Here is an 18,147-nt window from a genome sequence, read left to right on the forward strand (position 1 = left end):
AGTTAAGTAAGCATTAGTAAAACTCTTGCTGTAATGTAGTCCTGCACAATTCTTATTGCAAGTCTGACATTAAACTCTGATCTAACGTTTCTTCAACGTGTTACCTTCACTTATTTTAAGTGGCCAAGACTTCTCTGCTTGTCATGACTAAAATTGTTGAAAGGTCTCAAGTTACATACACCAATAAATTCAGGGTTTCTAACGTACTGGGGTGGGGGGAGGATCTTTTAAGGCCCCAACGAATGGCATCAAGATGGATTCTTTTCCAGATCAAGTTGCACAAAATACTTGCAGAAATCTGGCACAAAACACTAAAACAAAGCATTCCAAGTCTAAAGCTCTAGTTTCACAAGCACATAATTTAACTCAGCACAAGGAAGCCTTAGTGCTAAATGAAAGACAAGCCATCTCTTGTAAGCCATCTCTTGCCCACTCAGTCCAGGTAATGCTCTGCCTTCTTTCTTTCTCAATATCTCAGTGCATATGCATAGACACTTACTAAGATTTACGCTGAATCAAACCAAGCAACTAATATGATTTTATACTAAAACAGCCCAAAAAAACCATCAAAAGGTGACAGAGGATTTTTGAAACCACAGTGGGGAAAAAATAAAAGCAAATAACAGAAGTGTGATGGCAATCCTTTGCTTAGCAATTCAGAGTTAGTATTACTAAGAACAGTTATTATGAACAACAGTGGTGGCCCTAAATGAGCTGTGAAAATAAATCCTTAAAAAAACCCCACTGTAAATCTCTATAAATTAGCAGCATTCACTTCAGACACATTAAAAAAATGGAAGCAGAGAAGCAAGCCATTCTGTCAAGGATAGTGGACAAACTAGCACCAAGAAATCAACTTCCCCATCTTCAACAGTTTTATTCAAAAACTATTTCCTGTAAGTATTTTTCTGTGGAAGTGTATTTCACTATTTCTCATCTTATATAAAAAAAACATTAAGTCAATTATGGCAGAGTATGATCAATGTTCCAGCTGTCCTGGGACCTCAATTGGAAGGTTTCACAAACTGTATTTTGAATAAGGCAACAAAAAACCTCCCTCCTCCACATTTATCAAGATTGAACATGCTAGATAAACATACTAATGTACTTGAAGATTGATGCAAATACATAAACTGGAGAATGTCCAGAGGAATGGAATAAGAAAGGTCAGAGCTCTAGAGAAGATGACCTATGAGAAAAGCTTTTAGGAATTAGGTCTACTTAGCCTAAACACAAGATGCCTATAGGAAGAAGGCATAACAGCATTCAAATATGTGAAAGGTTGCTATGCAGAAGAAAAGAATCAGATGTTCTCCATACCCACTAAAGAACATACAGGCAGCTAAAGGCTTAACTGTGCTAAAAGGTATAGATCACACACTCGGAAACACCTTTCAAGCAGAAAGGCAGTTAATCATCCAAAAGGGGTTATGAATTCTCCATCACTGCAGGTTTACAACACCCAGCTAAAACAAAAGCTGCTGAATGGCCCAGCCCTGGGAAGGAGAGCTCACCATGCCAGGTGCCTTTTGGCCTCTGATCTTCAACAGAATGCAGCAGTCTAAGAAGAGGCTCTGTCTGTCATGAACACAAACTTACACCCTGCAGGTGGTGAGGGAAAACAGTTCCACTTAAAATTCCTCTCCCAGTCCTCCTCTGCATCAGTTTACACTCCAGAACTAAACCCCTCTTCCTGCACCTGGCAGCTGGGCTGCCTGCAGCAGGTGAGCAGCATCAGACTGAGGTGCTGATAAAAACTATGTGAATTCCTCCTCAAGCCAGCGAAGAGCAAAGTTCACAGCCCTCTCCATTTAAATGTAATTCTGCCTCAGTAAAGAGAGGAACCACTGACAACACTGAAAAGCTGCACCTGTAAAAGAACTGGCAGTCACCTACAGAAGAAGACACTGTTTTTCTTGCTCTGCTGTGTTTTTATTCGGAAAATCATGAACAGACTCAAGGACAATTCTGAATACGCAAGTTTTCCAACAAGCCATTTTTAACAAAAAGACACAGACATCATGGCAAAAGAGTTTGTGAAGAAAATCTCCTTCCTCTCATTAGTTTCCTGGAGTTTGGAGTTTTATGACAATCAAGCTAAAAAAAAAACCTTTAGCAATCAGATTTTTCTCCTGTAATAGAAAATTCTGGTAGTGCTTTTCTTATTCTACTCTAGTGTTACAAAGAATATCTGGAACCATCAGTAATATATAAAGGTGAGTGCCTTACAACTAAACTTGTTAATTTTTTTGTTTTCTAGTAAGACTTCCAAACCATATTCACTTGATATCTCCTTCCATCACTGCCAGTTATGAGACTCAAGCTTCTGGTTAAATAACTACTGGATGTTCAAATTTACCATCATCTGATGGTCTACATGTTTACATTCACAAAGGAAAATTAACATTTCCAAGGGGAAGTGATTTTTTTCAAAGCATGATAAAGACAAGCAGAACAGTGGTGACCCATGAACCAAAAACAGAATCTCAAAAGTCATCTATCAGTCAGGGAATCAATTACAAACAAGCACACTTTTACCCTTAAAACCCAGCCAACAAAAGCTGAGGGTCCAAAATGCCTAATAAAATCTGCAGTTCAAGTCTTCTGTCTTCTATTAAATTGCAAGCCAAAAAAATCACTTCTCTATACACCAGTGTCTTGTACCAATCAACAGCAATTCAGTTTTGGCACAATTAACTCAAAGTCTATTTATAGTTATCCAAGACAAAGTTCCTGCTCAGCTTCTTTCTGTAAGCAAATTCCAAAGCCAGGGATTTGAGACAAGACAAAAACTAATGTCTTCTGCTTGAAGAGCCTGGTCCTCAGCCCCAACACTAAATCTGCTAACTCCAACTGGTAGCACACAAAAGCTACAGGATTCACAGCAGCAAATTCAAGATTGATAGACGTGCATTTCTATAGGCCCATCATGCCCTGGCTAAGCATGAGTGTTGGAAAGACTGCACCACCTCAGTCAGCTTAAGGTCCCCATGGGCGCTGCTTGGCCACAACAGCTATCCCACTTTCTCCAAGTGGTTGAAAATAAATAGCACAAAAATCACAAAAACTGGACAGGACAAGGCTGAAGTTTCTTATGAACAGCAGAAATAGGTTACGACAACATAGAATATTCTAACACACAGTTTTATGATGCAGTGAAGTCATTTCTCTGCACATCCTGAGATGCAGAGCAGCCTTACCACTTCTCTCGGAGTGAGAGAGCTCACTATCTATCCAGTATTGCTGAGACCAAATAATTACTCAGTTTCTGTGAAACATTATGAGCCTGTGCATAACACTTGGTTTCAAATTAGACTTTGGAGTACAGCAATACCAGAAAAGAGCAGGACTGAATGGCTATTCTATGAACACCACCAGGAAGATACAGGTTATTGTATTTGCAGGGTCCCTTGTGGCAGGAAGGAATGATGAATCTGACTCCATGTTCTCAGAAGGATAACATATTATTTTATAATACTATATTATATTAAAGAATACTAAACTATGCTATACTAAAGAATATAGGATACTTACAGAATGCTAAAAAGGTAATAATAAAAACTCCGATTCTCTCCAGAGCCCTGACACAGCTTGACCCTGATTGGCCAATAAGTCAAGACAAATCACAGCAGAAACCAATTAAACAATCACCTGTTGGTTAAACCAATCTCCAAACACATTCCAAAGGAGCAAAACACAGGAGAAGCAAATGAGATAATGTTTGTTTTCCTTTTTCTCTGAGGCTTCTCAGCTTCTCAGGAGAAAAATCCTGGGCAAAGGGATTTTTCAGAAAACATTAATGCAACAACAGCTCACATGGGAGTCTGCTCCAGCTTTGCTTCAGAGGGTAGCACGTCATTTCACTATCACAGAGCTCCTTCCCTGCTAACTTAAGGGCCTCCTGGGGCACAGTTCTACTGCCCCCAGAGGTACAAGGGACAGACTGTCATTTGACAACTTGTCTGTCTCCACTATTTCAAACATCATTCAGAAGAAAAGATTTTACAAACTAAATTTAAAATACTTAGATGGCAAAAGCAAGAAAATTATACAACTCAGAGGTTTCTGAAGATAAGCTCAAGAAAATTATATGCAGTCAACATGAACAAACTAAAAAAAAAATTAAGTACTTCCACAAACCTTAAGTTAAGGACAAAAAAATACACAAGCTAAGTACACAGCTAGGTCTTACCCAATGTCAACTTAGGATGTTAATTCACAGCAGGTAGCATTTTGCCTCAAAAAAAAAAAAAAAAACATTCAACCACATCCTGTAAATTGTTTTGAATTTGCCTGAACAAATGAAAAAAGCTAGCTTTGGAAACTTAGGATAGCACCACAATAGTGACAACAGTTACCAAATGCTAGCCCTGACAACCTGAAGGCACCCAAGCAATTAAATACCTATGTCCAACCTGAAAATCATCTGCCTTTACACTCAATTTTATTTATGCTGTAGTTATGCATTTCAACAAGTAGTGTTTGTTCAGTAGTCCGTATGGTTTTTAGTGTCTTGGCAAAATACACTCAGTGAGACAGAGTACATAAGGTTATTAAAATTAAACAATCTTTTAATCATTCCTCAAGGAAAACAGTACATTGATTGTTATAAGCAAACTCCTCAAATAATGCTTCAAAGATAAAAGTAACCCAGCCGACCCAGAGCAGCAAACACAAAGCAGAAAGTGCTTCCAAACAGAATAGTTCTTCAAAAAGGTGCATTTAGGCAATTACATCTCATGAATCTCATCTCCTCAGATGAGATTCTGTAACACAGACTCTCCAGAAGGGAAACCGAGTCCAACACAAAACATAACTGAAGCTACAAAGTGATAACCCTCGAGACAAAACAGACCTTCACAATCAACAGCAAAGACGCCAACTAAACCGGCATAAGATCAGAACGGCAGCAAGTCACATAAAGCAGGTTTATTCAAATGCACACGGCTGTATTTCACAGTGGGAAATGCATTTCACAGCGGAGGTGCCCAGCGCTCCGGCCGCTCCGTGCCCTCACGGGCTCCGAGCCCAGCAGGCCCGGCGCCCGCCCGGCCGGCGGCAGCGCGGCACTCCTTAGGCGCTGCTGCCCCCTCTCGGCGGCTCCCCGCACGGCACCACCGCGCCAAGGCTCCGGCCCAGCCCCGCAGCAGAGCTCACCTCGCCTCTCAAAACTTCTCCAGCTGAAAAAGCCTCAACTATACATTACCTTATCCCAATTGTGTGTGCGCGTGACCACTGTACAGACATTCTTTTAGAAGGAAACCAGAAGGGTAGTGTCCAAACTCACTCATACGGCCAATCGGGCCTGGGGAGACACAGAGCTGTATCACTTATTTAAAAAAAGGCATAAATTGAAAGCACAGATGAGCTAAGACAGCAGCAGACACACTCCAGGGATGGCATGAGATGGGAATCGAGAGGAAAAAAATTGCTACGTTTTATTACGTGTTCACGCAGTGACAGGACCTGTTTTAACACCTGAGAGCCACGGAAATCACCTACCAGGCTTACATGAACATAACCAAAGCCGGGCATGAAGAAGGAAACAAAATTCTTTCCCTCTCTCTCTTTTTTATTCCCTCCATCTTTCTTTATTTACTCGAGGAAAAGCACGAAAACCAATTTGTGTCTATTATCTGTTTTAGTGCATTTCTACTGTCCCCAGCCAGCCTCCATAATCACACAGCAGTCTCTTCTCTTAATATGCCCTCAGGCCTAAGAGAGGGAGAACACGGCTTAACGTTCTGTATTTGGAGACACAGAACAGTTCGAGTTGTGCTACATTCAAAAGTAATAAGCTAGAAAGCAACTCAACCAGGCTTGCCTTGCCCCCCAGAGTAACTTAGAGCAATTCACATACGGAGGCATCCGCATTGCAACTGACAAAAAACCATTCCCAAAATATATTAAAAGCATCTTAATGCAAAGCTGCAACCATGGCAAGTTCAGAGAACTCTGTCCTCATTGGCAGCTAAACTTCATCCTTTCTAGGAAATGAACTGCAGTCAAACTGAAGCAAGAGCCTGCAGTGAACATTAACCCTCCACCACTATTCCCCAGGGTGGAATAGTGGTCCTCCAGGGTAACAAGCACATCTTTTTCAAATGCTCCTACAAATGTTCCTGATCAAAACAAAATCCTGCTCCTACCTCTGTGAGTACATGGTCAAAGAAATCTCTTCAAGTTATAAAAAAAATGGTCTGTTCTCCCATTAGCTTTTATAAATCTACTATAAATTTTCCTTAAGCATGAAGAACCGTGAGACATGTGAAACTAGTGTCTCTGTAGAACACCCTATAAAGCTCCTCATCATCTGAGTGTTTATGCTGAACTCACTTCATCACTGCTATTTCATTTGCTAATTGCTTAACCATCTACTACAGGGACATGTTCCACATAGGAGGATGGATGCTACCAGGAGTTGAAATTTACCTTTCATGGTTCAATCCTTTTCAAATTCATTCTTCTGGATAACATTAAATTCAGCATTGCCAGAACTAAGTTGCATTGCACAACCACCAGAGCATGGAGCCAATGCCCTGTCACTAAAGTTACCCTAAACATGTTGTACATGCTTAAATTTGCCTATCTGAGCTCTCTACAAGTGTCTCTGAAGACAGTGTGCACAGAGGATTTATTAGGTTCTTCAGCACGCTCCCACTTTCAGATGCCTGCCCTATAATTGTGAAATAAAAACACTGAAAGAAAACAAACAAACAAAAAAAAAATAGTCACTCACAGACGAATACTCAATTTTAGAGGATAAAGACACTACACACTTGTCATATCAAGCACTAATGGCAGTGATGTTATTATGAGAAGAAAACAGACTCTAGCTCTTATCTAGTTCCCCCATAAACAGGGGACACATCACCCAGTTTGAGAACTCAGAGTTCTATCCTGTAACAGAGACAACATCCTCAAAGCTGGACTCCCCACTTAACAGAAAGTTGCCCAACAGGAATAAGAAGTTGATCCTGAGGAAGCCGAGGTAGGAAAAAGCCACCGCAAAGAGGTCATATATCTCGCACTGTGCTACAAGTCAGAAATGATAAGTAACAGAAGTCTAGCCACACATGGGTTAGGAAGTTTTACAGGGAACACTGGAGCAGTAATACACAGTTGCCAAAACCACAATTATACGTTAGTTTACAGAGACTTAGGGAACATGCAGTGCTGCAGATGAGTCACAGCATGATGCTGTATCAACTCTATACTGCAAGAAACCATCCCAACAATATCCAGATTCATTGCCCCCCTCACTGGCTTATAGGACACTCTGGATGCTCTGGGAGTATCTACTCCTTCCAAAGAACTGTGAAATCTTGATCGCCTTACAGTTGTGCACCTCCATCTGCTACATCCCATGAGCCTCACCTGTTTTCTTCCCCACTATGTCCCATTTCACCCTCTCTCCTCATCCTCCTAACCACCTCACCATAGAAGTTTCAGATTTTAAAAAAAGAAGAAAACCTTCACACCCACATCCCAAGTATTCCCATACTAACTGCATGTCAGAGCACACTTTTCAAGCCTGAGCACCAAGAATCAGCACACAAAAACTTATGGCAAACAGCAACTCTGATCTTCTAACAGCAGGAATATACTTTGCTGGAACTGTAAAGCAATTATCTCAAGACAACAGGTCTTGATGTTACTTTACTGCCTTGCCCAGTATCAACATCCAAAAGCTTTTACATCCAGAAATAGGAGTCAGCTTAAATCTGAAAGAAAAATCTCTGTCAGAATAGGTATGCCAGTAAGGTTATCAAGCAATGCAAAAAATCATACAGGGCTGTGACCCTACAAGTTACAGACAATGGAAGAATTCTTCAGTGAGGGTACAAAACACCAGAATTTACACCTCATTCACTTCTCTCCATTACTCAGCTGGTTCAGAGACAGTTTCATGACTGCAGTGTTGTAGAGAAAACAGAAACACTTCTCATCAACAGAAAAGTAGTGTGGTGTATTTTGCATATTTAAGCACACACCATGCATACCCTGCCCCTCGAGAAAGGATTGTAAATAATCTTTTCCTTATAAATTGGAACTGCACTCACAACCCTTTGAAAAGTACAAATCCAAACACAAGGACTAACCTTGAATTCTCTGACTAATAAGGCACTTCATGAGCGGCTAATAAAGATAATAAAGATAAGGCTAATAAAGTCTTTTAGTTTAATAAAGAATACTAAAAATACCTCACAATGAGGATGGCTCACCCCAAAAATTACACAGTAGTCACTACCATTTCACATGATACTCATGAAGGAACAGATGAGCATTATCAGCAGGGTGGAGAGCAAAAAATTGAAAGACCAACTGCTGGTTCTAAGCAACTAAAAGCATACACTGGAAACCAGCAGAGATCTTAGTCAAAATACTTCATCAACCACTATGCAGGCTGCAGAGAGCTTATTTTAATAATACAGTAACCTATTAAAGAGATCTCTAAGACAATAAAATAAATCAAAATCTAGTATTAAAATTTTATTGTGTGGTACAAAAGTACTTTTAAGACAACACTTGAAACAAAGGACCAGATACTGAAGGAATCAATACCTGTACAGTCTGAGTAATTTTCTTTATTTTGCACTTGGACGAATAAAATTCATGCTGCAGCATGCTTTGCTGCATGTGCGTGGGGATGGCCAAAGTCTACACAAGCATGGCTTATGCAACACAATGAACATGAGATAATGCTATTAAACGCTGAAGTCCATTTTAGATTGCAGCACCTCATCTGATTTTCAACAGCAGATTCTTTCCTTTTATACCTGTCTTCTTTTAACATGAGGTCTTAAGGAGATCATTCTTTCTTCCTTGCATTCTTCCTTCTTTCTTCTACTCAAATGTGTTGTTTAAGCAGATGGAGAGTCTTAATGATACCTCAGTTATATCCACTGGTAAGCAAAACTGACAAGTGTTTAGAAAATTAACAAGTAGAAGAGGCAAAAAAACCCAGATAATCTTTAACAAGATTTCAAAATATTATTTGATAGCTGCTATAAAGAAATACATAAATTCTCTGCACAGGGAGTTACAGAGGTGTAACATATATAACTTGGACTATGAACAGTAAGAACTGGCAAGTCTCACTGATACAAGTCCTGCGAACTTGTAAACACAATAATGGAGTGAACTCTACACAGCAACTCTGCATCCAACACTGTTACAGAAGAAATCTCTGAGACAGTGTATAGGATGCCTGAACTAATTCCAGATTAGTCTAAAACTGCACAAGTAAAGCTAAAGATCTGTAACATAAGCCAGTTTCTACGTGCTATATCAAAGACAAGCCCACTGACTTAGCAGAAACAATTCTTGTTTGTAGAATCCCATGCTAGAGGAGGAGTATGATCTGTGCTAGCATTTATTTCTAAAATCCACAAAAGTGTAGTGCAGATAAACTGTGACTGATTTAGCCCCACTGAACATTTAATAGCAGTTTTTGCTTTGTCTTCATCAAAGAAAAAGTTAATGTTCGTTTTTCTGATATTTCTAAGTTACTAGCAATGCCCCCAGCATTTTTTACAATTGCTGAGGAGGGAATGCTTTGGACCCGAACAGCCCTGAGCCGGAAGCAACCTGTATGAAATAAGCACACTTAACATCTTGATCCACCAAAATGCATTCAAAGCTGGGCCAAAACCCATTAATTCCACAGAACTAGAAACATACAGATGTCAACATATGTGAATAGAACTACCCATTTGAGAAGTCAAAGCGTTCTATGTCTGACTACACACGTGCAGTTCCATTTTTCAGAGAGAAAGCAAGCTACATGGCAAACATACTTAAGTCCCTTCCAAACAAAAATCTTGCTCACAATATTTGAAAGCTCCCAGCTCGCCCATTTCCTGTTTTTCACAGCAGGCATTACAGGCAGTCTGTACCATGAGAGTTTCTTCCTCCAGGGCGCATCTCACAGGGAGCACTCCAGCAGGTCTGCAGGCATGTCTAAACTATACAGCAAGTCATACTGCCAAGAAATCAAAACCAGTTTTAGAACCAGTAAAGCCACCATCAGCTACACTGTTTCCAGAATATGAACAACTACCCATGGTACAGCCCTACACTGACAGCAGCTGGTCCACACATTTCTGTGTGGCTCAGACTTATAAAGGAGCTTTGTGTTCCCACAGGATGGTATGCAAGATTTGCTCAGAATGCTGCCCACCTTCACACTGTAAAAGCAGATACAAAAATAGGTTCAGCTCTTCTGCTGGTTTCCCTTTGCATATTTTTAAGCTGATGCAGTCCCTGACTTTTAATCACCATTGCTGTTATTGCAGTATCTGTATATTGCCGATTCACACTCTGGTCTCTCCCCAGACAGAAGGAATCTTTGCTGTGAAAAGTACAGCCCTCAGTTTTAACCTCTGGATATAGACACTCCTGGAAGCAACAAAGGGTGCTTGTACAGAAAGAACATTTTTGAAAAACATGAAAAGCAAGGAGGACATTATATCCATGTTCAGTTTCAGACAAGTCAACCTGTAAGGCAGGCTGCATTGTTACAACTTCCAGTTAGCAACAGGAGTCTCTCTGATGCTGCTTTTCTTCCTTCTATGTTTTTTTCCAATCTTGCAATTAGACAGAAGACATTAGAAACAGTGCTTGACTCCTTCATAATGGAACAAAAACTGCAAGTAAAGCTCACATCCTTATTTTCTACAGCCAGAACTTTATTCCAGCATCTTTTCAGGAAGTGTTGTCTCAAAAGCTTAGGAACATGTAGGAAATAGGTTAATCCAAGCACTTTTAAGTAATAGCTGCCCAAGACACTGTGACAACACACAATCTTTCATCTTACTGAGTAGTTCAATCTTTTCCCCAAGATTGTAACAGTTTTACATAAAACTAACAAATTCTAGCAACACAGAGATTGATTTACAAAATAGCTCGTACAAAACATTTTCTTCTTAATTTTGCATACCATAAACAATATTAAGTTTAATTACAAGAAATATTTGACATTTGGATCATTTAAGCAACAATTACTGAGTAGTTGCTTCACTGTACAGGATAAAAAGATAAAATCCCTATCTGACATTCTATCTGAACTTCCCAGAGGACTAAATGTAAAAAAAGCCAAACATGCCTTCTTAAGAACAGACTGACAAGAATTATTTTATTTCAAAAAGAAGAAACTACACTGCGTAATTCCTGCCTATCACCTAGCATTGAGGCTTTTATGTATGCATTTAATGTACGCATAAACTAAATCAAGACTTAGATTTAATAATGACTAGAAACTAGTGGTCAATTTCATGTACAACTACCAAAATGACTCTGGGACTCCTCTCCCGGCAACTGCAACTTTTATTAGGCTTTTTAGTTCTCAGTTTCTGACTCTAGATGTAGACTTATTTCTATTCTAAATTAACAGTTAATTTTCTAAAAAGATAAGGTATCAAAAATTTAACATAGTTCCTTCCTTCAGTGCACTCCCATCTTCCCTACATCTCTCCTAGTAAAATTCCAAAAGCACAGAACAACCATCTGAATCTCGACAAGCCAAAAGCAGCTTCTGGAATAACATGCATTAGAACAATGAAGGTAAAGAGGAATTAAATTTAAGAAAGCCATAATGAGAACATATTTGCAATCTTATACTAACAGCTGCCACAAATAAGGGTTTTTGGACCAGTACTCCACTTGGCTGTGGAAAGACCATACCTACTCCAGAGTTGTACTACTAATTTAATAATCACTTGGGTTCCCTAAAGTAGTTCAGCGCTTGAATAATTTAGTGTCTTATTTCTACATAAGAAAGATCAGCAGCAATAAAGGACAGTGAGATGCAGCTGTTTCACGGTATCATGACACGTTCATGTTAAAATCAGGAAATCGTTCTGTGAAATGAGGATTGTTTTTAGAAAAATGTCAGGACAGACAACTCTGCAGTCTTTCAGTATACACATTTAGGTGAAAGACACACCTGAACTTGAATTAATTAATAAAATTTAAGTTTCTATTTTGACTAGTCAAAAGCTATACAGAAGTATTCAGATAATATCTGTATATTGAAACATGGTATTAGTCCAACTTTTCAACTTTTTTGTCAGCATATTTTGCATTAAGGAGATGAAATGTGGTCAGCATAACCACAAGTTTGGGGGTATTTTCAGGCTTGGAGAGGCAGAACAAGATGATGGGGAGATTTTAAAATACTAGGAAGGGAAAGAGAAATAGCATTCTCAGCTCTTTGGAACCTATGAGGTACAATCCTGTATCATCCCACCTCCATCATATTGATCATCGCTCCTGAAACAAAAGATCATTTACTTGGAGTAGACCACTTTTGCTCCAATTCAAACACACACATCACCAAATGAAAACACTGCCTCCCTCCCTCTTCCCCTTGGGTTCCAACAATTACAACTGAAAAGGAAGAATTACTATATTTCCCATCCACTTTTATGAAAACTTTTCAATTCAGTTTAGCAAGTAAAATGTCCAAAAAAAGCACTGAATTGCATCTATTTGATGTCTGCCCTGTCAAGAAAATCTAACCATTGTGGAAGCACTCATCCTGTAATCACTCTGCTTAATGCCAGGAAAACACTTTACCTCCTCACCTTCAGATCAGAAAGGGATCAGAAGTTGATTTTTAAAAGCATAATTAAGACTGAAAACATTTGATGACAGCTTGACAGCTCTGAACATTCACCCCAGAAAAACTGAATTACAGGGCTCACTCACACTGTTACCTGTAATTTTGTATCCATATGCAGCCAGCTGTCCAGCCATGTATTCACCATCCGAATTATTGTGAGAACATCCCCATGTACGAATCCAGATTTTCTGAACACCAGGAATAATGCTGTCAAGTAAAAACGAATGAGAAATACAAGTTAAATGATGAACAAGCTTCCCCTTCAAGCCCACTGAACTGACTGAATGAATTGTAATTCTTCAAATATAAAATAAACAACGCAAACAGTAACAACTCCAAAACAGCTGAGGAAAAACAGTAATTATGTGATTTTAGTGTAATGGGTATGAGGCCTTGCTGGGATAGAGTAACAAAGATCACTGTAGGGCTGTATTTTGTGTTTGTGACTGCAACAGTGTTAATACAACAGTGTTCCAACTGTCATTGAACGGTGCTTGCTTGTTTCCCACTGTGCTCCATCCCACCACAAGCAGGCTGCAGATGGACAACAGGCTGGGAAGAACATGAGCAGAATAGCTGACCAACAGGATAATACATTCCAGATGACATCATGTTCAGCAATAAAAGCTGTGTGTTTGGTCTTTCCAAAATAACCACTGTTCTGAGACTGGTTGGGTACCAGTCTGCTTGTGGGAGGTGGCAAATGGCTGCTTTTACATCACTTGGGGTTTTTCCCTGCTCCTTCCTTCACTTTATCTGTCTTCATCTCAACCCACAAGTTTTCTCACTTTTATTCTTCCAGTTCTGTCCCTTGTGGTAGAGTCAATCCACCACAACTAGCAAGAAGAGAGATAGAAAAGAATTTCAGCATGGAGAAGGTGCAGCAGCCGTGGGATAACAACAGAACCAGTACATTGCAGTTATGTTAAAGCAACAACAAAAACCCCAACAAAACACACAAATAAACACAAAAAAATTCCCAAACTTAAACTCCTCTAAGTTCTCATGCAACAAGTAACCTTCAAGTGACAGCACTGAAATTAGGCCACCAGCAAACAAACTGCAACCTTTTTGATATTACAGCATGCATTGACTGTAGTTCCCTCCACACAAGCCAGCTCCATAAATTAACTTGATGGCCACCAGCCACACAAACAGTGGAAAGCTCCCATCCCAACCTTTCCAGGCTACAGAAACAGCATGGCAGACATGCAGTGTGGAGCTAGCACATGCAATGCTCCAAAAACCAACAAAAAGTTCTGTAAGAAGCTCTCATTGAAATTCCTGGGATAGCTGCCAATGAGCTAAAGATGCCAGTACAAGAACACCACACATCCTGGAACACAATACTGCGCCTTGCCTACAGCTTTTTTTTTCTCCCCCTCCCCCCTCCACGCTTCTTTTTTTAACAGAAACTTCCCCTAGCTAAAAATAGAAATTTGTTGATGGAACATTAATGATCATTAACTGCAAACACAGGGTATTTAGACTTCCTGCTGTCTAAACAACACATGTTCAACATGCTTTCTTGGGTACAAAACACTAAAATACAGCCTGCTAGAGAATATACAGTACCTGAACGCTTTGGGGCATGAACTACTTTTGTGAAGTATCCACAGAGCACTAGCTCAGCTGTCCATACATTGCTGGTAGACTGGGGCCAATGCACTTATAGGGACATGAAGATAAAAATGCGTTGTTATGCTTATAAAATCTCTTTTGCAAAAACACCAGTGAAAACCCAGAATTTTATTTCTCCACAGGAAATTAAATTTCCATACACAATTTATTATCATCTTTATCATCTAGGGAAATTTTATCCACCAACTTGAAATTAATGTTTGAAAAAAGAAAAAAAAAATTTAAAACCCAGATCTCAGACCTGCAGTAGAAACTAAAATCAATAAACTGAGCTGACCTATACTCTAATCAATTCCACTGCAGCAGAAAGTTGATTGTGTTCTTATGGAAATCACAAGTAGGAAAAATGCAAAGATGCATTTCATGCTTACTGCATACTATTTCCACTGAAATAAAGAGCAAGTTCAAAAGAAATTTTACTATGTTACTTGCAGGATGTACACACAAGAAGTACAGCCTTTGCAAATCCCAGGATGCAGAAAACAGGTTTAAAGACTGAAGCAAAGCTGATGTACCCCTTCATGAAAGGAGACTGGGTCAGAGAACACACAGTTCAGCACACTGAGCATACACAAGTCCCTGTGCCCTGACAGGATGCACCCAAAATAGAGACAGGGATGTACTGGAGACAGTCCAACAACGGGCCATAAAGATCATGAAGGGACTGGAACACACCTCCTAACACAAACAGCTCAGAGTGCTGGGACTGCTCTGCCTGGAGAAGGCTCAGGATGATCTCATCAAAGTAAATAAATACCTGAAGGGAGAGTGCAAAGAAGGCACAGCCAGGATTTTTTACAGTGGTGCCCAGTGACAGGACCAGAGGCAACAGGAACAAACTGAAACATGGGAGGTTCCCTCTTAGCATCAGGAAACACCATTTTCACTCTAAGAATGACCAAGAACTGGCACAGGTTACACAGGGAGACTGCAGAATCTCCATGTCCTGGAGATACTCAAAAACTACCTCGTCGGAGTCCTGCCAACTGGTTCTTTGTGGCAGTGCTCAAGCAGTGGGTTTGGAAAAGGTGACCTTCCAACCCCAACCCTTTTGCACCTCTCAGGATTTGGTTCCTATTACTCATTTCAGAAGTCAAAAGGCTACTCCAGAACTGCAGTTTGAAGAGCTCAGATTATATTTAGGTAATTAAGATTAAATAGCCAATTTTTCAGAAATCCTTTACACATAAAAGCATAACAGAAACCATTTTTCCAGTCAGATTATTCCATTCATCACCATCTCAGTGATAACTGATTTCTACAGAAAATCTGTCTAGGAAAAGGAACTTGCTCAGGATTTATTATTTATTCTCTCTACATTCTATACGGACTGTTTTACTCATTTTTATCTTTAAGATTTTACTTTAAGATATAACACAAACTTCCACCTTATTTTTAAAATCTGACAAGCACACATGAGACACAAGAAAAGCACCAGCACAGGGTCGATGTAAGACTTTACCTGTCACTTGGGGGCTCATCATCTGTCTGAGCGTTTTTCTGGGAGTTGCGTTTTCGCACTTTGGGAAAAACATTCCTTCTCACAAACTGCCGATCGTGGGGCTTCACATCTTCTGCTGACACGATGTCTTCAATATCCTCAAGCACTGACTCACAGGCAGCAGGCATCTTCAAGAAGTGTTGGGAGAAGATTGGCATTAGGAAAGTATTTGAATTACAAAACCAAGGCCTTGTATCTACAGCACATTTCTCATAAAGAAGAGTCAGCTGTATCTCTAAGCATATGTGCAATGGATCACACATATGAGGGATACTGAGTACATACAAACAATCCACTACCAGAGACACTTCCTGAATGCCCTCTTCCTCCAGTACCCCAAATGTAGGCAGGGAGAAAGTCACAAACCATACAGATTCTTAAGGGCTGATTTATAAATCATCTGTTCCTTGTCATCTCCTAACTCAAAACCCTTCACCTCCTCTGACAGGACACATTCAAGATACAGGTATTTTTAACCATGTCAGCATCATAATAAAATAGTGAGCTCATGTCATGTGGTGGATGTACTTCCACTCACATCACAGAAGAACAACAAAAGACACAGAATCCAAAGGCTCCAGAGGCCTTTCTGGCTCTCTTATCTGTGTGTGGACACCATCCAAATATGTTTTCACAGTCCTTTTGAAAACAAACCAAACTACTCCTAGAATTCCTGATCACACATGTCTTTCATCTGAATTTGCTCATTCACTGGGACAGTAAAATAAAAATTTCTGAATTTCATTCAGGTACAGAATGTTAAACAACTATACCTAAAATAAAAAATATATATACTATAATTTGGCTAGAATAATATATTAAAAGATTGCTAATATCCAACTACATTTTCCACAAGAAACTAAACATACATGCATAGGTATCTCCCAGCAGATATGAAAATCCAGATCAGTTTTCAGGAACCAAAAAAAAGCCATTTGCTAGAAAAGTCTACAAAACAAGTTACTGCATTAATCACACACCACACTGTGCTGTAACTCCTAATTAGAATAAAGTCTAAAGTACCATTGGAAACTCAGGTGTTTCACATAAACAACAGCTTACTAAGGAAATCATACAAGGGTATTCCACAGTTTACAGGGAAAATACAACACTTTCCTAACTGACAGTGAAGAACAAAAAACCAAGGCTTCAACGTCTTTAAACTTATACTTCACTAACCAAAGATTTGCTACTGGCATAAAAACACTTCCAGATGTTGCAAATGAATTACTGAAGAACATAAGAAGTTAAACACCCATGCATTTTCCCAGCATGTACTGGGAAAATGTGTACTTCAGTCAGTCTTGCAAAATATACTTCAAAATAAAACTTCATGTAAGCTGAACCATCACACATCTGCATTTAACTTAAAAAGGATCAGAATGATGTCGCAAAGAGGATGCATCTGCCCAAGCTACCACAGCAGTTAGCATTCTGCTAGATAAAAAACCCAGGATCTATAAAATAATGCAGCAAAAGGTGAACAAAAATAAAACATTCGTGAAAAGTCTAGCAATAAAGAACATGAGGGAAAGGTGACATCTCTTACACTAACATATACCACTGAGAATATGCATAAATAACTTATCAAGCCAGTATCTGGAAGGGAATAAAAAGTTTTGATGTGTCATTTTTTCTCTTACAGAAAAATATCCAATATTATGGAGCAGCTGGAAAAACAAATAAGCTTAGTTTATTTCAGTGACCCGTGGAAGAAAGCATACAGCCAAACTAAAATTCCTACCTTTTTAAGCAAGGTAAATCCTCTTGGACAGTAAACCTGGGGGGTGGGGGGATAAGGAAGAGGAAAAGGAAAAAAGATATGGCATGAAAAAGCAGAATTAGCAGACAGAAAGCCACAAATTCATGTTACTGTCCAACAAGCACTCATCCTCCCTTTGTAGAAATACATTCCTTGCTCAGTTTGACCTCATGTGGACCTGGCACACACGCTGGCTGGCAAGGTGGAAGAGTTCCCACGTTTTCCCTGTCTCCTGAGCAGTGGCACTGTTCTTTTTATCCTTCTTCCATAGAGTCCTTTTTTTTTGTCAAAGTCAGATGTATTTAAGTTATATCAGACTTCCTTCAGATTCTGTCTTCCATCAGTTTAAAATTTTGAATGAAAGAAGGGAGAAAGATTAACAGCAAATTTTAGTTCAAGTCATTCACAATTTTTTTAAAAAATTAAAACACTGTGAAGTTATTTTAAAACAGATTACTTGATATCTGCACTAGTTCCACATGCATGCTTGAGATCTTCTTCACAAAGAAAAAACAAAAATAAAGACGAATTCCTGCAGCTATTCTGGTAAATGAACTGCAATAAGAAGCCATAACAAAATTAGAAGTTAACGTATTCTTCTCGTACAGCCAAGCTGCA

At 39.3% G+C, this 18,147-nt stretch overlaps 1 protein-coding gene across 1 annotated transcript in view; it reads right to left on the reverse strand.

Moving 5' to 3' along the window:
• The window catches only part of CDKAL1 (CDK5 regulatory subunit associated protein 1 like 1), a 380,101-nt gene that overhangs the window by 360,795 nt on the left and 1,159 nt on the right, over positions 1–18,147 (reverse strand). Inside the window, exons 2-4 of the mRNA XM_041426743.1 lie at positions 17,512–17,547; positions 15,729–15,895; positions 12,720–12,832 (exon numbers count right to left, since the gene is read on the reverse strand). Coding sequence (XP_041282677.1) covers positions 12,720–12,832; positions 15,729–15,895 — 280 coding nt within the window. The 5' untranslated portion in view covers positions 17,512–17,547. The remainder of the gene's footprint in view (positions 1–12,719; positions 12,833–15,728; positions 15,896–17,511; positions 17,548–18,147) is intronic.

This window comes from Onychostruthus taczanowskii, unplaced genomic scaffold, assembly GCF_017590055.1.
Source record: "Onychostruthus taczanowskii isolate IOZ18803 unplaced genomic scaffold, ASM1759005v1 scaffold94, whole genome shotgun sequence".
NCBI classification, from domain to species: domain Eukaryota; kingdom Metazoa; phylum Chordata; class Aves; order Passeriformes; family Passeridae; genus Onychostruthus; species Onychostruthus taczanowskii.